The 25,024-nt window shown below is 42.5% G+C and overlaps 1 protein-coding gene across 3 annotated transcripts in view; it reads left to right on the top strand.

The window, feature by feature from the left end:
• Positions 1–24,057, top strand: part of SLC6A1 (solute carrier family 6 member 1) — a 210,974-nt gene extending 186,917 nt beyond the window's left edge. For all 3 annotated transcript variants that reach the window (XM_075939325.1, XM_075939324.1, XM_075939323.1), the window contains 5 exons: positions 4,322–4,453; positions 5,082–5,184; positions 6,097–6,197; positions 14,012–14,179; positions 22,822–24,057. In XM_075939325.1, coding sequence (XP_075795440.1) covers positions 4,322–4,453; positions 5,082–5,184; positions 6,097–6,197; positions 14,012–14,179; positions 22,822–22,926 — 609 coding nt within the window. In that variant the 3' untranslated portion in view covers positions 22,927–24,057. The remainder of the gene's footprint in view (positions 1–4,321; positions 4,454–5,081; positions 5,185–6,096; positions 6,198–14,011; positions 14,180–22,821) is intronic.
• Positions 24,058–25,024: the final 967 nt, after the last annotated feature.

Genomic DNA, 25,024 nt, shown 5'->3' with positions numbered 1-25,024 from the left:
TAGCCAGGGGGTAGGAATGGTGTCCCTGGCCTCTGTTTGTGGAAGGCTGGAGATGGATGGCACGAGACAAATGGCTTGGTCATTGTCTTCAGTCTATCCCCTCCAGGGTCCCTAGTGTTGGCCGCAGTCGGCAGACAGGCTACTGGGCTAGATGGACCTTTGGTCTGACCCAGTACGGCCATTCTAAGCTCAGGGCTCAGGGTCAGGGGTCTCACTGGACCACCTTGATTTTCATGCCAACCTGCTCCAGCTCTCCAGCTCCAGCTCTCCTGCCCTAGACTGCCACTTTCCTGTGCCTAGTGCAGAGGTCGTGGATGAGGTCCACGATGTCTGCACAAGAGGCGGGCACCCGCCTGGTCTAGCGGACCTGGGCAGACTCCCGGGAGCCGCCAGCCTGGTCCCGGGAAGAGGGGGAGGGCTGCGTGGTAGCGGGTGGCCGGCTCGAGCCGTGCCAGGTGCAGGGTCTGCTGGCTGGGTGCTGGCAGGCTTGCACCTGGCACGGGCACCGTAGCCAGCCCGTGCCCCTTTAAGGGCTCCGGGGCCGGGAGGGGGGCAGAAGAGTTTCCCTGGTGGTGCCCAGAGTGGCCACCAGGGCAAGCTGGGAAGGGCTAGCGTCCCACTTGTTCAAATTAAGTGGCTACACAGCCCTTAATTCGAACTATTTAATTCGAACTAGGCGTTAGTCCTTGTGCAATGAGGTTTACCTAGTTCGAATTAAGCGCACTGTTAGTTCGAATTAAGTTCGAACGAGCGGTTTGCATGTGTAGCGCCTAGCAAAGTTAATTCGAACTAACGTCTGTTAGTTCGAATTAACTTTGTAGTGTAGACATACCCTTATATAGGTAAGGGGACCTCAGGGTTTGGAATATTCTGAGGGCCAGCAAATGGTACTGAGCCACTTTCCACAGGAACTACTACTTCCAAACCTCAGAGTCAATGGCTGCAGCAAAAATAGGTTCAGTATGCAGGATGCGTACTCTGCAAACTGGGCCTCCTGTTAACAAATATCCCTATTAACAAATTTCTATTTATTATAATAGGGATGTTGTTGGTAGTCTGTCGTGTCTGACGTGATGTCTTGAGCTTGCACAGGCTCATCGGTTGTGGACTCATATGTGGCTGAGGAGTCCAAGCCTTGAATGGCATGGACGTTCACAGTGGGGGCAAAGGAATTGTCGTGGCTCTGTTGGTGTGGCTGCTACTGTTGCTTTTCTCCTCTCACGAGCATCAATCAGGCATATACATCACTGCTCTTCAAAGTTGTCATATATGTGTTGTACGAGAGCATTCCAGCCTGTTCGGTCTTCTGCATGCAGCTCTAGCTGCTTTAGCTTTAATCCAGCATGACCAACGTTGGCCTTTACACAGTCTTTATACCTCTTCTGAGGCCTACCTTGATTCCTTTTGCCCTGGGAGAATTCTCTATAGAGGAGTTGCTTAGGAATTTTTGACTCCTCCATTCAAATGATGTGCCTTGTCCAACAAAGCTGGGCTTTCAGAATCATGGCTTCAATGCTTGTGGTTCCTGCTCTGTCAAGGACTTCCAAGTTTGTGCCTGCCATCGAATGTGCAGTAATGGCCTCAGGCTGCATGTGTGGAAGTGCTCCAATAGTTTCACATGTTTTCTGTATAAGGTCCATGCTTCACATCCAAACAGGTCAAGACTACAGCCCTGTATACTTTCAGTTTAGTGGATTGTCAAATATTGTGCTGATTCAACATTCGTGCTCTCAGACGTCCTCATGCCTGATTGGCTTTGCAGATCCTGGCATTAATTTCTTTGTCAAGGGAGCCGTCATTGGCTATCACACTGCCGAGGTACTTAAACTCGTCCACTGTTTTTAACTCTGTTCCTTCAATAAAGATTGAAGGGGGAGAGCAGCAGATCCTGGAGCAGGCTGAAACAGTACCTAGGCTGATGGTCAAAGCAAGGAGGCGAGTTGCTTCAGCAAACTTGAGATCAGCTGGAGATCAGATTCCTTGTGTGCCATAAGTGCACAGTTGTCAGCAAAAAGGGCTTCAAGAATGAGCCTCTCAAGTGTCTTGGTTCTAGCATTCAAACGACAAAGGTCGAAAAGTGACTCATCAAGCCTGACTCCATGGTCCAAGTCCCTGACTGTGTGGCTGAGGACACATGTAAAAAAGAGGTTGACTAGCACTGGGGCCAGCACACATCCTTGCTTCACACCATTGGATATCTCAAATTGATCTGAAAACTCGCCATTCGAAAAAACGAAGCCAGTCATGATGTTACAAATTGTGTAATAGGGTAAACATGTAACCACTGAAAATCTCAGCAGTTACACAGTTGCCCGCTTAGCTTTATACTACAGAGCCCACAGCAAAGGCTTCATGCTATAGAGCCTGCAGAGAAACCTCTCGGGAGGGCTCACGAGCAGCAGTCAACTCTTGCCTCCCTGGCTCCTGGGGAGGTGGCTTTGCTACCCTGCCACAGTGAAACCACTTCCCCGGGAGCTGACTGAGTGTAACTGAGGCAATTAACTGATAAACATCAGCTTATCCATTAATCGGTTATACTCTAACATCCCTAGATTATAAACATTTCTGAGGCGTTCATCTCTGTAGCAATATTTTAACATAGTTTAGAGGTTTAGCTGTAACAAACGTTTCCTAATGAAGGAATCATATACACTATGACTCCCCACAGCACCTGACTTGAAAGCTAATCTGATAGCTAGAAAAGTCTAGCTTAGTGGAACAAGTGGAAGGAGCCTTCAGAATCTACAACTAGCAGAAGGTGTAGACTAAGAGGCCATGTTGCATCTTAAATTGCAAGGTTTGAAGTATAACTTATAAATGCAATTCAAGAGTCAGATGGCTACTACTGTGAAACTTTGTCTTGGGCACCTGAAGGACAAAAAAGAGAGAGAGGCTAGCACAGTTCTCATGGTAATGTGTGGAAAGGAAGCAAGTCTCTGAGATGCTAGGCCTACACCAGGAAGGACTTTATCCATGTTAACCTCAATATTGAAATGACTAGTCGGTCAGTACAGAGCTCAAAGGTTCTGCCAGACTGTCGAACTGAAAACAAGATGCGAAAGAATAATATTTTGGAGAAAATCTTTTTTGGACTTACAGTGCTTAAAAAATTATAAAACATCATACAACTGCAAGAACATATTTACACCACAGAAAAAGGAATGGGTAGCTTATATTTTAATTGCCAAAAGGGTGATAATATTTTCAGTTTCTCTACATTCCATTCATTTACAAAATACCTTTGTAGACCATGATCCTGCCACTGACCATGAGAGTGAAGATCCCTGCATAAAACAGTTCTGAAGTTCAACAGAGATGCAGGGATTCATAGATACAGCTGCCATGTGAAGGACCTTAGCAAATAATATTATACATTTGGTTACTAATGGTACATATGCAAACAAAAGCAAGGCATTTTAATAAAAGAAATAAAATTAAACCAAAGGTTATTCTTTTTACTATTTCCTTTGTCAAGCGTAAAGTTCGTTGAAAAATAATAAACCACAACCTTCACTCTGGGGAACTATTGTGAAATTAATTGGGTCAAAAATGTTCTTCGAAGAGGTTGTCTCGAGGCTACTGTAATAGCCAAAGAAGTGAGTCTAAAATTATTACAAACAAGATATGTCAATAGGCTGTCAGGCTTTCTTCTTTTTTTCTAACTATTCCATCAGTTATGGTGCATGAAATGTTTCATTAAGAAGAAATGCAAATATTGGCTAAGTCATGATTTCGCTTCTTACTGTGACTATAATTTTGCATACAACAGACTGGCATACATTCAGTCATCATGAAAATAACTTTCTATTGGCCATTTTTCTTATGTTTCTCCATGGGGGTTCAGACTGTCAGCTGATGTAGATTGGCATCATTCTACTGCCTGAATGGTGCTATGGTGATACGTACCAAATGAGGAGCCAACCCTAAGCTTTTCACCTTCCAATTAAGGTGCATAGTCTGGAAAGCTTTTATGCATATACTTAATGTTCTGCTTGTATGAAATCCCAATCAGGAACAAGCATAATTGTTTGCCAGATGTGGGGCTTAGGCTGTATGCACCTCTTCTTCCATCACAAAAGAAACAACATTCATTGTAATGAAGCATCTGTTAATTTGTAGGATAATTTGTTGCTTAGATTTTAATAACCAGTAAAGGTGGTTTTTCAGAAGTGTTCAGCATTGACCTATGTTGCATCCACTGAATTTTCCATTAGCTTTAATGGGAGCAGCTATAAGGCAGCATTGAATGTTCAAAAACATTGCGCTAAATCTAATGCCACCATTTTAATGTGTTGTATATAACCTATAAATCTACTTGCAGTTCTGTACTGTGGAAGGATTCATAACAGCTTTGGTGGACGAATTTCCAAAATTATTACGCAATCGAAGAGAAATCTTCATTGCTGTTGTGTGCGTTGTTTCCTATCTGATAGGACTGTCCAATATTACTCAGGTAAATTTTATATAAGGGATTTTGAACACTCGCTTACAGTATTTGTATATTCAATCAAGCTCATAAAGTTAAAAATGGAAAAACTCCTTTACTGTGGCTCTAAAGATAATATATTTACAAAGAAATATACTGCAAGGGGCTGAAAATGGAGATTGACAAAAACCATCATGATTCTATAAAGATTTGCTCAAGGAGCAAAAATTAACTTAAGTCAATAGAACTATGTTGATTTACACCAGTTGGGGTAATATTGGGGCATCCAATATTCCTAAAGCTCTTTGAAATCCTTAAATGACAACACTATGAAACAAAATAATATTATGATAAATTGACTGGTTGCAAATTAGTACAGAAAAATTACTAAATGTAGAGCCAATCAGGAGTTTGTAATTTACATATGCAAACTAATTGGTTACTGTTACTTTAGAACTTGGTAATTACTGACCTCTTAAAAAGGCAGTCAATACAACCTTAAGTATTATATAGCTTTTCAGAAAGTAATTATATAAGCTACAATTTTAAATAATAATAGATAACTACAAAATATAATTGAAAAATATTAACCTGTTTCCAAACAAATACCAGATGAAATGGGATAATTTTAGTCATTTTTTCTTATATTTCATAGGGTGGAATTTATGTGTTCAAGCTGTTTGACTACTACTCTGCAAGCGGAATGAGCCTGTTATTTCTTGTATTCTTTGAGTGTATCTCTATATCGTGGTGCTATGGTATGTTTTCTTCCAATCTAGCTCTAGTTGCTTCCAGTCTAGCTCTAGTTGCTTCTTTACTGTTGTGGTGGTGCATAGAGATGCAGAATAGATTGGGCCAAATTTTTCTCTTTTGAAGATTAAAAGCCTGGCTGAAAAAAATTGCTACCTGTGCATGAGCAAGGTAAAAATCTAACGTATACCATATTCTGCCCTGGGTCCTAGCAAGTTTAATATTGGGTTGGGACCCCAGTTCCATGCTTATGCAAAACACAGTCATGTCCATGAGTGAATTTTAGTTAAGGACTTTGCTGACTACTATATATCTCACTATGCTTGTCCAAGCCAGAACGGTAACCATCGTCATTTGTGGAAAGCAGGAACAATTTAGTAACTTTAATTTGATCAGTGGGCCTGATCAAAAGCCCACTGAAGTCAGTAGGACATCTTCTGTGGCTTGTAATGGTCTTTGGATGAGATCTTTAATAGAACTAAATCATGTTTGAATAGAAAGCAGCTATGCATCATATGAATCCAACATACAAAGAAACTGTTAGCCGGAATGGGCAGGAATAATGTCCCTCACCCCAGTTTGTTGGACACTGGGAAAGGGTGACAGAGGATGGATCACTTGATGATTACCTGTGTTGTTCATTGTCTCTGGGGCACCTGGCATTGGCCACCATTGGAAGACAGAATACTTGGGCTACATGGTCCTTTGGCCTAACCCAGTATGTCCATTCTTATGTTCTCATGTTCTTAAGAAATGCAACATTAGCTATCCCAGATGAGGACAAAACACAGATCTGCAGATTTTAACTTTTTGGAGGATGACAGAATAGTGGCAAGGTCATACACTTTATTATCTCAGTCCAGTTACGTTTTCATCATCTGGCAGTCACAATTTTTTTTCTTTTTATTTCTGTCTTCTAGGTGTGAACAGATTTTATGACAACATCCAGGAGATGGTGGGATACAGACCTTGCATTTGGTGGAAACTTTGCTGGTCTTTCTTTACTCCTATCATTGTGGCAGTAAGGAACAAAAATATTCTTTATACCATTATATGAGGGATCTGAATGACCTCGATATAGAAGGTGCTAGAATGTAGTCATGCTGTCTTAGCACATTAATACAAGTCGTTTCCTTTAAGACCAATGGAGAATCAGGCCCTTAGAACGTCAGTCTTTTGGAAGCAGTTTAAAAAACAAATATCTAGCAGAATTCTAGGGTTAATATTACTGGTTGGACCTCCTTGTTTCAGCACTCCTGGGTCCCGAACAATGGGCATTGCTGAACCAGGGAAGGTCAGACCTCTGGATTCTTAGGGATGGGGGCTCTAGCGTCCCCACTGGGCTCCCCTCTCCAGCCACCAGACTCTGCTGCTATTGGCCAAACAGACTGCCAGCTTGAAGGCCTAGCTCCACTGCTGACCGCTGGCAAACTCTGACTCTGGGATTCAGCAACATCCATGGTCCTACCAGTATCTATGGATGTTGCTGGACCAAAGAGTCACAGATCAGAGAAGTTCAACCTGTAGTGTCTTTCAGAAGCGGTGAGTAGTTTGATGGTGAAGATGGCACATATTGTATGGTATATTCCACACTGTTCAATATGATACAGCAGTACTATTCCAAGGTCTAGAATGCCCCCAAAACAGGGGTGGCCAATAATTTTTGAAGGGGGGGCCACTTCACAAATTTTGGAAGTTGCTATGGGCCAACCCAGAAGGGCAGAAAGAGCAGGGTTGGGAGATACTCTACTAGGCGCTTTCCTTGGCCTGCTGTCCTTGCCCCCTGACTTTTGGCCAATGGAAGGGACCTGGAGCAGAGGGGAAGGTGCCAGCAGCTAACCTCCTCCCAGAGTTGTCTGGGGTGGAGGCTTAGATTTCACATAATAGGGCTCGCAGCTCCTGGCCCTCACTGCTAACCTGTTGTCTGGCAGCTGCTTGGCAGTTGCAAGCCCTTTGAACAGAAGCAGTTGAAAGGGCTCACACCTCCCAGGCAGCTCCCAGGCAACGGGCCAGAGGGGGAAGAGCTGTGAGCTCTTTTCAATTGCTTCAGTTTAAGGCAATGAAGCAATGCGGGACCCAGCAGGTGAGCCCTTTCAATAGAAACAGTTGAAAGGGCTCGTGTCTCTGGCTCCCTGCAACGCCCTAGAGGCGCGGGGATCTCTGAGCCCTTTTAAGCAGTGGCAGCCCATCAATACAGGTGAACTAGGAGGTCACCTAGGGCGCCAAGATAAACAGCCTTTGAGGGCTTTGGAGGCGGGGGTGCCGATCGCGTGTTTCGCCTGGGGCGCCAGCTCACCCAAGGCCGCTCCTGCTTTTAAGTGCTTCTTTTTAAAGGGCTTGCCCCTTCCCCATGCCTGCCTCCTAACCGCTTTTATTGAAAGGGCTCACATCTTCCCCGTGTGCAGGGAAGGCGCAAGCCCTTTAAATAGGAACAGTTCAAAGGGCTCCGCATCTCTGTCTCCCTGGCAACGTGCTATAGGCTCAGGGAGCGGTGAGTCCTTTTAAGTGCTTCTTTTTAAAGGGCTGGCACCTTCCCTGTGCCTGTCAGGCAGAGTGTTGCCTCACAGCCACAGAGAACAGGAGAGCCCTTTATATAGAAACAACTGGAAGGGCTCGCAGCTCCCCTGGCTTCAAGTGTGTTGCTAGGGAGAGAGATACAAGGACTTTCAAGTGCTTCTGTTTAAAAGGCTCCTGCCTTCCCCAGGCCTGTCAGGCAGCACTGCCTAGGAGCCATGGGGGACATGAGAGCCCTTTAAACAGAAACAGCTGAAAAGAGCTTGTGTGTCTCTTGCATCACGCTAGAGGAGCGGGGACCTGTGAGCCCTTTCAGCTGTTTCTATTTAAAGGGCTCTCCTGTTCTCTGTGGCTGCGAGGCAACACTCTGCCTGACAGGCACAGGGAAGGTGCCAGCCCTTTAAAAAGAAGCACTTAAAAGGACTCGCCGCTCCCTGGGCCTCTAGCGCATTGCCAGGGAGACAGAGATGCGGAGCCCTTTGAACTGTTCCTATTTAAAGGGCTTGCACCTTCCCTGCACACGGGGAAGATGTGAGCCCTTTCAATAAAAGCGGTTAGGAGGGCTTGCACACCTTTCCAACTCTGAGGCAATGTGTTTAGGAGGCAGGGCCTGAAACTGCCTCCCGAGCCAGATCAAAGCCCTCAGTGGGCCGGATACGGCCCGCTGAGAGGCTTTTGTCCAAAAGTGTCATGTAAACCAGTGGAATGTAATATGTAAATATCATGGGCTTTGCTGGTTTAGTGTATCTCAACTTCATTGAAATGCCACAGATTCAAGATAGTGAGGATGAATCCCAGCATATAAAATGCACTATTGAGGGCATCTGCTTCTGACAACCTAATGGATGTTTTACTCTTTAATCTGCAGGCTTATTTTAAATGAGAAAGAGTTTTAGCTAACTGAATTGAAGGGAATAAATGGCTCACTTGAGAAAATATTTAATGAACATCACTGTGTCTCCTTACATCAGAAAGATCTCTGCCTTCCATTTTTCGGTTTCTTGATCTACCTTCTGCTCTACCTTCTCTGTGGGCACTCAACACACAGTGTTGATGCAGTGTTAAATCTGAGATTTAACCCCTCCCCCAAAAAAATAGCCAGAAAAGCCTTGAAATATTGCCCATTTGTGTATGTATAAGTTATAATTTCATCTTTCCTAATATAATCTGAAGGGATAGACTAAAAATTTAGGGTTTTGACTAAAACGAAAATTTCCACAGAGTCTGTCCACTTTCCTGGGAATTTTTCATTAGAAATTTTTAAAAACTTTCAGTATTTTTATTACAAAGCCCATAATTTCTGCTAACAGTTTTAACTTAAATGATTTTGTTTCTATCAATGTTTCCCATACATAAGGGAAGGAAATATTTGCTGACCAGTAGAGCCCTGCAAATCCACAGATACCCATTTTATAATCATGGGCATCTATGGCTCATTTTTGCAGATACAGATGTAGATGCAGATACAAACTTTGTATCTAGAACCCTGTACATTTGGGGACATCTGTTTAAATCCATCTGTTTCCATCCATGGATGTGAAAGCAGATATGCACAGCTAATTTTTGTGGATATTGATGCGAATTTTGCATCTATGCAGGGTTTTACTGATCAGCTCTAATAATTGTATAGGCCCCATTTCAGCAAGGTATTTAAGCATATATCTGACATTAAGCACATGACTTTGTTGAAACTACATTCATGCTTAAAATTAGATACACGTTTAAGTATCTTACTGAATATTTAAACATGGAATAGTGTGATTTGGTTCAGCAGATCCTCTCTACTGGTCAAATTAATGAATTTTGCTTATGGTTATGACCAATATGGCAACAAAATTATCTATATCTAATTATCTATTATCATATATTATATTTATTAGGGAGAAACACTAAACTAATTATAAATGTATTAACAATTAATTTTAATTGTTATAAAAATTACACATTACTTTTCATTAGCTGGCATTTTTGTAACCTTTTTCACAGCACCCATTACCAAAACAGATCATTAGGATTTTTAAACCTTCTAGCTCACATCATTCAATGTTATATAAACATATAATGGAAAACTGCATAATGCATACACACAAAAGGAAAAATTAGAGACCACTGGTTAGATGGAGAAATACCTCTTCAGATTGGGAGGCTCATGGATTGATACTGCAATCCATGCCTGTTTTACAAATGTGCTGCTTTTTTTGTATAAATTAGAGATTATGAGATGCAACCTATTCAGAAAGATTATTATTACATATTCAGAGGCAGATTCTGCTATCCTCACATTGAAAAAAAAACTTACTTCATCAGTGGTCACATCTGAAAATAGGAATTATTTAGATACCACTCACCGCAAATGAGGGAATCAGAAACTAGCTCTTCGTTGGGTGCCAGACACAGCATATGTACAGATGGGTGTGTGCAGATTCTGGAGTCATATTGTTAAAGTTTGTGCCTTTCTCATTAAAGGATTAATGAGCAATCATTTGTAATAGCCATACAAAGAAGTGACACACAGGGCTCTGAGTGTTCCTTGCATTCAGCCATTCCCCAAATGCAGTGACCCACCTCTCAGTTCTCTAAAAATAATTTTAAAATATTGTCTGGAAGTCTGAAAAAATTGCAATGGGAAATGGAAGGAGTGAGGAGAGCATAATTGCTTTTTATTTAAAAATCTTTATTTCTGTAATCCATTGATCACTGTGTGTTTACAGGTGATGATAATATGATTTAAAAGCTACTATTGTATTTTCCTCTTTGGCAAAACTTTCTATTTGTGGCCTTTGCAAATAAAGGCTGAACTAGTGAGTGAAGTGAGCTTTGATTTCTTTGTTACCCCTGCGGGATGCTGCGTTAGCCTTTTGCAGCAGGCTAGGAAAGAAAGGGATTTTGAATTTGATGAATTTACAGAAAAATGACAACATTACATATCAAGAGATAATATTTTCAACAAAATGAATGGGGGATTAGATGAGCATCACTTGTTAGTGCAAGTTCAGTTAGTACACTGAAGCAATACAAGGCAAATAGTATTCCATACTGCACACAGTATGCTGAATACTTTTCCCTGGCTTACAAAAAAGAGTCAGTCCTATTATACCTAGTTAGTGTGTGGAAGTACTGACCTACTATTCTGTATTCTTCTACAGTAAGTCCACTTTATCTTCAAATTTCAGCAGAGAAGTTTGCCCATCCTGTGAGAAGTGAAGATTTTCCTCTCATTGTAAATCGGGATGGGGAGTCAAAATCTCACTTTTGTGAACCACTAAATGTTCAGTTCAGGTCAATTGACATGCTTTGCTTTGATTTAGCATGTTTCCTTAAATCCTATGTTTAAAGTTAGATTATGGGATTGCAACTCAACCCCCCCTCCCCCTCCAAACTTTCTATTGCAAAAATGATGAAAAGGTATCTTTCAAATGATTCCAAACCAGTTTTAAGTTGGGAATTCCAAATGGACACACTCTGTTTCCTCAGCAGTAAGAAATTGACAAGCAGCCTATGCAATATATCTGTCCCCTAAATCCAATACATACAGTGGTTCCCAACCTTTTTTATACCATGGGCCGGCAAACCCATTCACAAACTTTTGGCACACTGGTAACATTTTATTTGCATATTTATTATGGTAATTAATGTTAAGAGGTCATGTGTTATTTTACACTGCATCTGCCTGCACACAATACATGTCATTGTAACTTATCAGAGGTTGCAGATATTTACAGTGCTAAAAAAAATCACAGAAAGAATTCCCCTCTGGCTGCTGGGTGGGGCAGTCCCTCCCCCAGGGGCAACTGGTGCCTGCAGAGGGAGGGGTGCAGAGAGGGGCACACACAGGGGCAGGGGGCATTTAACAACTGAAATGTTGTCAGGGGCATAGGAGCTGGTGCCCCAAGTACTACCACTAGTCACCTCTCCCCTCCCTACTCCTGTCTCTTGGGGTGGGGCAGCTGCCATTGTATCTCTCCCTCCCCGTCTGTGCAACCCCTGCTCTGTGTCTTTCCCTTCCCCAGCCAGGCTGCTCTTGCTCCTGCAGTCTCCACCCAGGCTCCCCTCCCCACATCCTCCCCTTTCCCTCCTGTGATCCCCCCACCAGAGTTTCCCTTTATTGCACCCCTGCTCCCATCCACCCCTAAGTCTCCCCTGAATCCTCCCAACCTCCTTTCAGTGCCTCCTGCATCCCCTTCCTGCTCCCACCTCTCACATCCCTGTTCCCTCTTACCCCATTGTCTGCCCCCACCCCTCAGCCCCTCCCAACTCTCCCCACCAGGGCTGGGTCCCCAAGCCCTGCACAGACTGGGTGCTGGTGGCAGCTTCTGTGGGCCCCAGGCAGGAATCGCAGCCAGCTCAGCTGGAAGCAGCCCAGGGCCAAACCCTCCCCTTGCAGTGCCAGGACACCGGGGCCACCACTCCTGGGCGGGAGGCAAGATCTCTCTTATCTGTCCTCTGAGCACTGCCTGCCCTGAGACAGGGGCTAGGCTGGGTAGGGCCCTGGCCAGGCTGCGGGTGCTGCCTTGGAAGAGGCTCCTGGAGTGCGGCAGGACTGGCCCCCTCCTGGCTGCAGCCCAAGCTCTGGGGGCCCAACACCAGCCCCTTCCAGTACTCGGGGATCTGGCCAAGAGCATGGCCCAGAGTTACCACGAGCAGCAGCTTCAAGTTGCTTCCTGCTGTGGGGGCTAAGCCTCTCCCTGGCTCCCAGAGCCCCTGCCTGCTGCTGTTGGGTTCTAGCCAGCAACCTACTGCACTAAAGCCCCTGCCCCTGGGACCCTCCCACTCCTGGGCTCAGGTAGTATCCCTCACATCAAGGTAGTGTCATGCAGAGAAGCCAGCGCAGCACTGGGTGTAGGGAAAAGAGACAATCTCAGTGAAAGGAGAAGGGGGGTTTCTGGGCAGATTGGACCTTGCTCCAAAGTCTCACTGAGCCAATCATCAAGGCATGGGCGTGGCCTGGCAGTGTGCTGTGGCCGGGCAGCCAGCGGTTTGCAGCCTGGCATGGGTCTGTGGCCTGGTGGTCGGAAACCAGTGCAAATGCATACTAAAATGCAGCTAAAATGAGAAAGAACTAGGGACACATTTTAAAAGAGGGAGTGATGCACAAACATAAAAAATGTTCTCCTCTTCCATCTGTCTGGCACTGCCACCAAGGTCTGGGGAAAAGGTTTTGGGGGTAAAAGGGCCACTTGCCCATGGCTGATGGCATGGAGAACTCTGGATCCAACTGGCTACTCTCTTCCTGGTGCAGCCTGTGGTTACTCCGCAGTATAACTGTCCCTTGTGCTCACTGGTCATTGCAGAGTATAACTGTCTCTGCTCTTGGATCCCTCCCATCCTGTGTTATGGAAAACAATTCCATTCCTGGCATTTCCCATTTTCCTGACATAGCCAACCCCTGTCTTTGCTTTAAGTTAGGATAAGATTATCCAAATATTAAATTTGGTGGTCCTAGTGCTTACCGTTTGTTTCTTTAACAAATGGACAGACAGAAAGACTTGCTTGCTCACTCACAGACAAACTTTCTCAAATATATTGGATATACTGCAAAAGTATTATTCTATCTTCTGGTAAAGTTCCATACATGCATACCTTCCAGGATCTATTCCAAAGAGTGGAGACAGCCTGCCAAAGGAATATGCATTAAGGATGGTAAAGGGTCAAGGAGTTTATGCAAGAAACATACAGACCGTGTTGGTCATCACTTTTGGGATATTGGGTTGTAGTCATCACAAGTCAAACTTTGGCCCAATGCAGCCAGTATGTACACCATAGATTCACATCTGTTTTAGTAACTATTACACCTTTTAACATTTTACAGGGTAGTAAAGTACAAAGCCTAAAGTAGTTAAACAATTTCCATTTCTCAGACTAATGATTCTTGGCTTCTCACAGGGTAGACTAGAGTTTTGCAATATAACCCCCAGTAAGCACAGAGCAGGGCAGAGCCAAAAATTCAGCCAGAATTCAGTTCCTGCTTCCCCCTAACTCTGTGGGAGAAGTAGGCCATGCCTGCTGTTTTCCTGGCCTCAGCTCACTTCCCCTTCTTCAGTGGCCCATCTGCACTGGCTGGCAGGGATAAAGCAGGCCTGATAGAAGAGGGATAGAGGAGGGTTGTTCCGGCTTGCAGCTGTGGCAGATCTCCCCCACCCACATGTAGGATTCGGTGATGAGGGCAAGGAGGTAAGGAGACACTTTTTGCCCACTTTCCTCTCCTCTCTGCTTCATGGGGTTGGAGGCAGTCTCAGGGTTGAACACAGGAACTCCAGCAAAGTGGTTTGATGAATGTAGGTCACAGTCAAGCTTCACTGTTTTTTCCATTTTTTTTTCCAGGGAGTGTTTATCTTCAGTGCTGTGCAGATGACTCCTCTCACTATGGGCAATTATGTTTTCCCAAAATGGGGCCAAGGGGTTGGCTGGTTCATGGCGCTCTCTTCTATGGTGCTGATTCCAGGCTACATGGCATATATGTTTCTTACCTTAAAAGGCTCCTTAAAACAGGTAATGTTGTGCACGATTCTATGATGCAAGCTATATATGCTTAGTTTCCTTGGCATCAGTTGTCTTAGCACAGTAATTTTGCTTCAAAAGATAAATGTGGAAATGTAGTAGTTTTGAAGGTGTCAGATAGTAACATATCTTGCTACCATAACACCAGTTATAATGTACAAGGATGGCAAAGTGGCCAATCTTTAGCCCACTAAGTGCAATTTACTCCTAACACAGTAGCCAACTGTGGCACAGCTGATCTGTGATAAGGTTGATGTAGTTATAGGGATCTGGAGGGGCGGGGGACAAATCTTTAGCAGCAAGTCAGTGTAGCTCCCTTGATTCCATTGGGGTTAGACATCATGAGGCTCTGGCTGTGACATTACTAAAGACCTGAACCCCTATTCGTCACTACATCCAACATGCTCTGAGCTACAGGGAGATTAATGTAATTGCCTGACCTCACCACAATATAGAAATAAGGGGAAGGATCCTACTCTAACTTGTGGTGTTAGCATAAGGTCTCTTACATCTTCCTGCCCCCAGCTTGCCCCAAACCAACACCTCCTCCTCTCCTGTCCCTTTGGTGTAGCAGCAGAAAGTGGCCTTAGCAGACCGGAAAATCTGAACTCTGTTGCCTTTTCTTACAGTCCTCCCTGAGGCAAACTTCCCAGTGAGGATGATTAAGAATTCTCCCTCTGTAATGTGTGAAGGATTGGGCCACTGCTGAAGCACATAATCCCCCCAGAAGTCAATACAAATTATGATTCCCGCAAGGAATTAAAAAACTTAAAAAACAACTAATAGTCTAGCAACACATTAAACCAGTTTTCTTAAACTATGTTCCGCAGAACACTGGTGTTCCATGAACAACTCATAGGTATGCCTTAACCTCTTCTTTGGTTTTGTTGTTTCTTTGGTTTTGTCTCTTTTTGTCTGACAACAATTTTTTTAAAGAAAATTTTCATAGGGGTTCCACATAAAGAAATATTATTGTTTGGTGTTCCATGGTAAGAAACACTGCCTTAAAGAGTAACAAAACATGTAGATGGTATAATGAGCATTCATGGGTACAACCCACTTCTTCAGATGAATGGAACATTAAGGCTGTGTCTACACTGCACCCCTTTTCTGGAAAAGGGGTGCAGATGAGACAAGTCAGAATTGCAAATGAAGCGGGGAATTTAAATATCTCCCGCTGCATTTGCATGTACATGGTTGCCACTTTTTTCCGGCTCGGTGCTTTGCCGGAAAAAAGTGCCAGTCTAGACTGGGATCTTTCGGAAAATAAAGCCTTTTCCTAAAGGTCCCTTATTCCTGATTTTAAGAGAAATAAGGGACCTTTCCGGAAAAGGGGTGCAGTGTAGACATAGCCTAAAAGTCCAGATCCAAGAACAAATAAGGGAAGAGAGCAAGGGGAAATGGAAGGGAGTTAAAAAAAAAAAGTGAATTAGGGTATGTCTGCACTAGCCTCCTAGTTCGATCTAGGAAGGCTAATGAGGGCAACCGAAATTGCAAATGAAGCACGGGATTTAAATATCCCACACTTCATTAGCATGTTCACGTCCGGTCGCCATTTTAGAAATTGACTAGCCCGAAGTAACTGCCCGCATTTACACGCAGCAGTGAAATGGGATTCCGAATTAAAGCTCTAACTCGAATTAGCTAGTAAACCTCATTGCAGGAGGAATAACAGCTAATTCAAGTTAGGGCTTTAATTCGGAATCCTGTTTCACTGCCGCGTGTAAACGCGGGCAGTTACTTCGAGCTAGTCAATTTCTAAAATGGTGACCGGCCGGGAACATGTTAATGAAAATATTTCATAGGTGTTCCACATAAAGAAATATTATTGTTTGGTGTTCCATAGTCTCAAAAAATTTAAGAAACACTACCTTAAAGAGTAACAAAACATGTAGATGGTATAATATATGTAGATATTTAAATCCCACGCTTCATTTGCAATTTCGGTCACCCTCATTGGCCTCCCTAGATCGAACTAGGGGGCTAGTGTAGACATATCCTCAAGTTACAAGAAGCTGATAAGAACAATTTGCACTTACTCTAAGTGCCCATTTTTTAGTTGGTTAAGTCATTAGGATGTGGAAGGTAGCCAGACAATGTCTTTATTCATACCTCTGTGATATTCATCCACTTGTCATCACTTGTAGCCCACAACTTAAACCCCTCCAACACATTATCAACAATCTACAACCTATCCTGGAAAATGACCCCTCACTCTCACAGGCCTTGGGAGAAAGGCCAATCCTTGCCTAAAAACAACCCCCTAACCTCAAACAAATTCTTTCTAGTAACTACCCAGCACGCCTCCATCTTACTCATCCAGGAGACCACCCCTACAATCAGCCCCAGTGCCAACTCTGTCCACACATCTACACAAGCAATTTCATCACTGGACCCAGCCACATCAGCCACTACATCAGGGGCTCATTTAACTGCATATTCACTAATGAGATCTATGCCAGTGTTTCTCAAACTGTGCTCCGCGGAGCCCCTTGGCTCCGCGAGACATCTCCAGGAGCTCCGCGAGGTTGACAAATTTTCATTGACATGATTTTGGATTCCTCAATACAACCAACCTTTGAGAAACTACCATTTCTGGAATTTTGGTGCAGTATCAGAGGAGAATATCCATAGTTATCGAAGAAAGCTGTTAAAATACTCCTCCCATTCGCCACTACTTATCTATGCAAGACTGGATTTTCTTCATTCACTTCAACCAAAATTAAATACTGCAACAGACTGGATGCAGAAGCAGATATGTGAATCCAGCTTTCTTCTATCAAGCCAGACATTAAAGAACTTTGTAAGAATAGAAAGCAAGCCCACTCTTCTCACTAAAAATAATGATTGTTTTTGATTTGGGGCAAAAAATAGTAATTTTTCTTATAAAAAATGTTGTGCTTTAAAATCTGAATTAAAAAGTAAATGATTTAATTGTTATTATTTATGAATAAAATACACGAGTTGATAAATATATGTACAAAATTTCACAAAATTTGGAAGTCTAACGTGACCAGCATCAATAGGCACAACACATACAATCAGTGGACCGCTGGGGCTCCGCATAAATTTTTATGCATTTAATGGGTTCCAGAGCCCAAAAAGTTTCAGAGCCATGGATCTATGCCATCAAATGCCAGCAATTGCCAGGTACATTGGCCAAACTGGACAGTCTCTATGAGAAAGAATTAATGGACACAAATCAGATATCCAAAAAGGCAACACACAAAAATCTGTTAGAGAACACTTCAACCTGCCCGGGAAACTCATTAATGGATCTCCAAGTCACTGTGTTGTTTCAGGCCAATTCCACAAGCCAAATACACAGGGAAGGGTTGGAACTTAACTTCATTTACAAGTTTGATTCCTATCATAGAGGTATGAATAAAGACATTGTCTGGCTAGCACACTACCTTCCACATCCTAATGACTTAGCCAACTCAACAATGGGCACTAAGAGTAAGTGCAAATTGTTCTTATCGGTTTCTTGAAACTGAAACACTCAAATTCACTTTTTTTTTTACTTTTCCCCTTTTTTCCCCTTTTCCCCTTGCTCTCTTCCCTTATTTATTCTTGGATCTGGACTTTTAATGCTCCATTCATCTGAAGAAGTGGGTTGTACACAGGAAAGTTCATTATCATAGAATCATAGAATCATAGAACTGGAAGAGACCTCAGAAGGTCATCAAGTCCAGCCCCCTGCTCTAGGCAGGACCAATTCCAACTAAATCAACCCGGCCAGGGCTTTGTCAAGCCGAGACTTAAACACCTCTAGGGATGGAGACTCCACTACTTCCCTAGGTAACCCATTTCAGTGCTTCACCACCCTCCTAATGAAATAGTTTTTCCTAATATCCAACCTGGACCTCTCCCACCACAACTTGAGACCATTGCTCCTTGTTCTGCCATCTGTCACTACTGAGAACAGCCTCTCTCCATCCTCTTTGCAACCTCCCTTCAGGAAGTTGAAGGCTGCTGTCAAATCCCCCCTCACTCTTCACTTCTGCAGACTAAACAGACCCAAGTCCCTCAGCCTCTCCTCATAAGTCATATGCTCCAGCCCCCTAATCATTTTGGTTGCCCTCTGCTGGACCCTTTCCAATGTGTCCACATCCTTTTTGTAGTGGGGGGCCCAGAACTGGACGCAATACTCCAGATCCGCATCCTCACCAAAGCCAAATAAAGGGGAATGATGACATCTCTGGATCTGCTGGCAATGCTCCTCTTAATGCAACCTAATATGCCATTAGCCTTCTTGGCTACAAGGGCACACTGTTGACTCATATCTAGCTTCTCATCCACTGTAACCCCCAGGTCCTTTTCTGCAGAACTACTACTTAACCGGTTGGTCCCCAGCTTGTAACTATGCTTGGGATTCTTCCGTCCCAAGTGCAGGACTCTACACTTGTCCTTGTTGAACCTCATCAGATTTCTTGTGGCCCAATCCTCCAATTTGTCTAAGTCATTCTGTACCCTATCTCTGCCCTTAAGCGTATCTACCTCTCCCCCCAGCTTAGTGTCATCCGCAAACTTGCTGAGGGTGCAATCCATCCCCTCATCCAGATCATTAATAAAGATATTGAACAAAACCGGTCCTAGAACCGAACCTTGGGGCACTCCGCTAGAAACTGACCGCCATCCTGACATCGAGCCATTGATCATTACCCGCTGGGCCCGGCCTTCTAGCTCTCTTTCTATCCATCTTACCGTCCATTTATCCAATCCACAATCCCTTAACTTGCTGGCAAGAATATTGTGGGAGACCGTATCAAAAGCCTTGCTAAAGTCAAGGTATATAACATCCACTGACTTCCCCATGTCCACCGAGCCAGTTACCTCATCATAGAAGCTAATCAGATTGGTCAGGCACGACTTGCCCTTTGTGAATCCATGCTGACTATTCCTAATCACTTTCCTCTCATCCAACTGCCTCAATATGGATTCCTTAAGGATCCCTTCCGTGATTTTTCCAGGAACTGAGATAAGACTGACCGACCTATAATTCCCTGGATCATCCTTCTTCCCTTTTTTGAAGATGGGCACTACATTTGCCTTTTTCCAGTCATCCGGGATTTCTCCCGATCTCCACGACTTTTCAAAGATAATAGCCAAAAGCTCTGCAATGACATTTGCCAACTCCCTCAGTACCATCTACATGTTTCGTTAGTCTTTATGGTACTTCTAGACTATTCATTGTTTTTAAGTTTTTCTAGTTACAGACTACCACAACTCCACAACTTGGCTATCCTTCTGAAGGAATTAAAAATTAGTCACTCCTACCTATATCTCTGCTCTTGCTGAGACTGGAAAATCAGCAGAGTATCTGGAGAGCACATGCTGTAATCCACATGCATAAGTTATCTTTTGTGATTACTCTCATGAGCAAAGGCTGCAGGAGAGGCCTATGCTCACTACACAGGACCTCTCACCAGGAGAGCTACTACCTGTTCCTGGTTTGCAACAAAATTACCTGTCTGACAGCCCATGTGAAGCCAACATAGTGTGTTTGGTTCTGCACCTTCCAGCTTCTTTAGTATGTATGAAAGTGACCACAAAATGTATTTCAAAAACCCCAGCTCCTAAAAGGTATATAGGCATACTGATATCCCATGAGGCCATGACACGAGTGACAGCTCTGTCTTCAGAAATGGGCTTAGTAGAGGGGAGAGTATCTTTGCTCAATATCATTGTTTGCACCCTGAAAGGTCTTGCCAAAGGCCTGCAGAAATAAGGGAAATGAAGATCTTGGGGCATAGTCATTTTTCAGTCATCTGAAAAATTTGTAATTCAAGAAGGGAAACCTTTCTAAGTAAATGATATGCTATTGCTCAGTTGGAAGTTGTGGGGTTGATGCAAAAATCAGTGGGTGTGGTTTCATGATTTATGCAGGAAATCTGACTAGATTATCACAATGGCCTGAATCTCTGAACCTGAAAGAGAGAACTCTTTCCTGAGGCTACCCAGAAGTATTCCCATCGACATTGTCCCAGATCCAGTGATGTGGTTAAGCTGGGGTTTGCGGGGACACTGGATAGCAGCAAAGAAAGCCTTCACCCATTTTTTGTGTTCTCCCAGTCTTGGAGCCGTTCTGGCTCCTGAGTAGCCTGGCGGTTGCTTTAATTTATTCTTGGCTGCCTAGCATACCACAGTGCTATTCTATCACTGGGAAATTGTCCTGAAAATCAAGTCCATTGCTTATAATTATGCTTTACCATTATTTAGTCTTTTAATTAAACAGCTTGAATAAAGGCCTTATTTTATTCTGGAAGTTTATTCTTAACTTCACTCTGTGTCATTTTCCCATATATAAAATGGGAGTGATAGCACTTCCAACTTAATAAGGGTGTTGAATGGCTCACACCCTTAATATTTTTAAAGCTTTTTGAGACCGCCAGACAGCTGCTGCTATAGAATGGCAAAATGTTCTATATGTCAGTGTACAAAGTCATCACCAAATAGATTATATCTGAACATATATGTTATCTTCTGTGCTAAAACATCATTGTGATTCTTGTGATTCATGATTGGAGGTACCAGAGCTTTTCAGATTTGTGTCAGATTTTCTAGAGTACAGAAGACCCTATTTGTGGTTCTGTATATTCACGGGTCTCCTGTCCTGGCCTGTTGAGGAATGAGTGAGTTCCCCATGGTTCCCAGCAGCTGTGGTGAGTTCTCCACAATTTCCAGGAGCCACAGTGAGTTCCCAGTGAGTTTGGAAGCCACAGGGAGATACTGGGACCTACAGCTCCCAGTATTTGCAAATGTTGCCATTTGCAGTGGGTGTAGGAACACATCCACCCCAATGGCAAGGGTTTCCTTATTCCTTAAGTCCCTGCAAGAAGACAGATGACCCTAAACACAATCAATTGGTGATGGCTTATGAATTGTTCAAATCTGCTGCCCAAACCCTTGTCATCACTCAGCCTTAAAGCCTTGCTGATGTTTCATGGAAGATTATGGAAAAAAATTCTAATTTTTGACTGAAATATTTTTGGAATCTCTCTTCCCTTCTGCTTTTCCTAATAATTATGAGTGCTGGGGCATTTGTATGGAAATAGAATCTTAGGGGCAGATTTGTTTTATAGCCATGCTATGTGATACCATGACTGAAGTTGGCCAATTTAATTACCCTTTAATTTAAGATTGATACACAATTAGTAGATAATACAGACATGAATAACTTAATAGATTAAATCTATAACGTTTGATTAGTCATTTTAAAGCATCATCAAGCTTTCATAAACCGTAAGTAGTAACTGAATATTGTATGTGACCACTAACTATAAATAGGCTGTGACAGCGCATTGGGGTTTTCCCATCTCCTGCACCCCCGTAATGGCATGGACAGACTCCACCAGCCAGTAGAATAGAGGGAGTTTATTGCTTCTCCAGGATACAGCACAGCACAGATGGAATCTGGTTACAGGGCAGGCCTAGGATGTCTCAGCCCCCCTTGAGATGGGGGAGCCTGGGCCCCTAAATCCCAGCCCATTGCCTAGGCTGCTTCCTCCATGATACCAGTCAGAAACCTCACTCACTCACTTCCAGCCCTGCCCCCAGTCCACTCCCCTTCTTCCCATTGTTCCGCTCCCTGGGAGATAATTGGTCAGACAGGTTCAAAGCCCCCTTGCATAATGACTCATGCCCTGCCCTACTGGGCCGTGCTGCAGCCAGCAGCCAGTGGAGGTCACTCACCACCCACTGCCCAGCATAGCAACCAGCAAGGTCACATAGGCAAACCACTACGTCACATAGGCAAACCAAGCAGATAATGTTATAACTCTGTTAACTTTTATCCAAAACTCAAAGTGAACTTCTGAAGAGTCATTTTCTAGTTAAGATTTTTTTTCATGTTTTTGCAGAATGAAAACAAATGTTTAAATGTTGGAATTTCCCACAGAATAGAAATTCCTTTTTTGGATCAGCTCTAAAAATTACTTGCTGATCAAAGATTCAATCCTGACCGCCTTTTGTTAAAAAAACTCTAGGTCAGGATTACCAATGCAGGATTTTGATTTCAAGTGAGAAAAATGATTAAGGATCAGAGACCCCTTTTTTGCATATGATGTCCCCAGTAATAAAACATAGAAGGGGGGGAAAGAATAGTAATCTTGCATAATGTAAGCCAAAATGTTTAAGTTACACAACAGCCCTATTAGGGCTGAAGCCATGTTTTATGCTAGGGAGGAAAAGCTTTTTATGGCCATGTATCTATATTAAAAATTGTTTTCTTTAACACAATGTCAAAAGTATGCCAGTGTCTGGCTGCATGATGTGCAATAATTGAAACAAGATTTAAAAATGCATGATTTGCCTAGCTGACACCCTTTTCATCTTGATAAAGCTGAATTCCAGTAAAGCACTTCAGTGCTTAGCTGAAATACTTCAGTCTTTATGTTAATGCACCTGATTCCATTTACAAATTATTCCCATTCCTGTCCTGATTAAGGAGACCAAATACTCACCTTTACTGGAGTTCATTACTAAAATGTTTAGCAAATGTGACTGCCTGTGTATTTTAATCTTTGCATCACCAGGTGGAATAGACAGCAATGTCCAGAGAAAGATGTTTAGCTAAGACTTGAATGAAAAGTTTAGAAATATTCAGTGACTTCTCACTCATTTTTAAACAGCGCATCCAAGTAATGATTCAGCCAAGTGAAGACATTACTCATCCTGAAAATTGTCCGGACCAAGCCCAGCAAAGCAACTCCGCAAACAAAGAAGCATATATCTAAATTTCTGTATTGGAGAGGTACAAATGGTACTCTGGAAAAACAAAACAAAAAAATGGTTGCATATGACCACAAATTTATGTCTGAGAATATAATTACCTACCTCTAGTGGCAAAAAAACACAACCCATCACCCCTGTTAGGGAATTGTTGGGGGGTACGATCAAATCATGTGGGGGGACTCAGATGTTGACAATGTTATGTTTTCTGGCAATCCACAGACTGTTAATGTTTTTATCCTTTCACAATAAGAGTTAACTATCTTGGAATTTGTAAACTAAGGTGCAGGACATTTTTAATCTATCTTTTAGCATAACAATTTGATGTTTTGTGCTGATGATTTCTAGTAGTTTAATGATATATTTCTTACAGCTGAATCCCAAGACTGTTATTTCTGACTTTGCAGGATGTGCGATTAAATTTGAAAGCTGTTTTTTACAGGCAAAATATTTTGTAAACAGATGATTTCCAGTGAAAAGTTTGCCCTTGAAATTCGTATTAGTAAACACTATTCTTTTTTATTCTTTTCATTATTTTTCCAACATCTTAAGTTTAGCTATATTTATAAACCTTTCCTGGTATAGGTTCAGTTTGATTCATATTTATAGAAATACAGTTTAAACAATTTCTTGCATACTGGCTTAAATACATTATTTACACTTAGGCTTGCCGCACTTACTTCCACAAACTAATAATATGGTCTTATAGTGAAATATACTGAATCATTGTATGTCTATTTTTAGATACACACAGTAGAAGCATAATATTTCATTCAATTTTTTTAGCAAAATACATAGTACAGTAATATGAAACTATTATAAGTTCTTCCTAAGCTTCCCAAGTTAAAGCAGCAGAAATTATTTGTAGCCAAATACAGATAGGCTGTGTCTACATTGGCATTCCTTTCCAGAAAAGGGATGCTAATGAGACACTTCAGAATTGCAAATTCGCGGCATTTGCATTTACATGGCTGCCGCTTTTTTCCGGCTCAGGCTTTTTGCCGGAGAAAAGCACCAGTCTAGACGCGAGTAGGAATAAGGGATCCTTTCAAGTAGGAATAAGGGATCCTCTGGAAAAGGGCTTATTTTCCGGAAAATCGCGTCTAGACTGGCGCTTTCTCCGGCAAAAACCCCGAGCTGGAAAAAAGCAGCAGCCATGTAAATGCAAATGCCGCGGGGGATATTTAAATCCCCCGCGGATTTGCAATTCTGAAGTGTCTCATTAGCATCCCTTTTCCGGAAAGGGATGCCAATGTAGACACAGCCCTAATGTTTCTGATTATATTACTCCATAAACAAGAATATCATATTGCCACCAAAATAAAAACCAAAACAACAGTTTAAATATTGAACCATTTCCATATGAGTCTAAGTTAGGGCTTTAAATCATGGACTGTTGTATTCAGTCTTTTTAAAGATCTTTCAACACAGTTTGTAACTAACAAGTACATAATAAGTTGTAGACTGCTCTAGCACTTTGAAGACTTTATTTTTTATTTTCTTGATTTTTTTTCATATTGTCCATGGTGGTGATGAAGGCACAAGGTTATTGCTATAACATAAATAGCATTATGGGTTCTACTCTGAATTTCCTTTATATTAAATCTCCCACTGAAGCTCTTCCTGTATAGAAAATGCAAGATCAGATCCTATTTGGTGTTACTTATTTGGCAGCTATAAGTAGGATGGCAAGAGTTATGGGAAATGCAGTATTCGATGTTCAATTGTAAATGACTGTGACAGAACTGTGCAATGAAACATGCTTTTTCAGCAAACGTTTGTGCAAAGTACAATGTTAGATAGCACACAATTTATGTAGAACTACTATGTGAAAAACATTAACTGTGAACATTGGGTTTTTTGTTGTTTTTGTCTGAAGTTGACAAACATATGTTCTTGCAATAAGGTATTATTCTCAGAATGTCAAGCACATAATTGTAGAATATATATATACACATATATTTCAACCTATGTCATAAAATCACAAAGTATTGTTTAGTAGCTGCTAAATTGTTTCATACAGTAGGTCAACTGTAAAAATACTCTAAAATCAAAGATACATTCTACATGTCTTTAGCTGAATTCATTCCTAAATTCAAGTCT

The sequence above is a fragment of the Pelodiscus sinensis genome, chromosome 11, assembly GCF_049634645.1.
Source record: "Pelodiscus sinensis isolate JC-2024 chromosome 11, ASM4963464v1, whole genome shotgun sequence".
Taxonomy (NCBI): domain Eukaryota; kingdom Metazoa; phylum Chordata; order Testudines; family Trionychidae; genus Pelodiscus; species Pelodiscus sinensis.
Note: the sequence above shows the minus strand (reverse complement) of the source record. Positions and strands in the feature narration are given on the sequence as shown.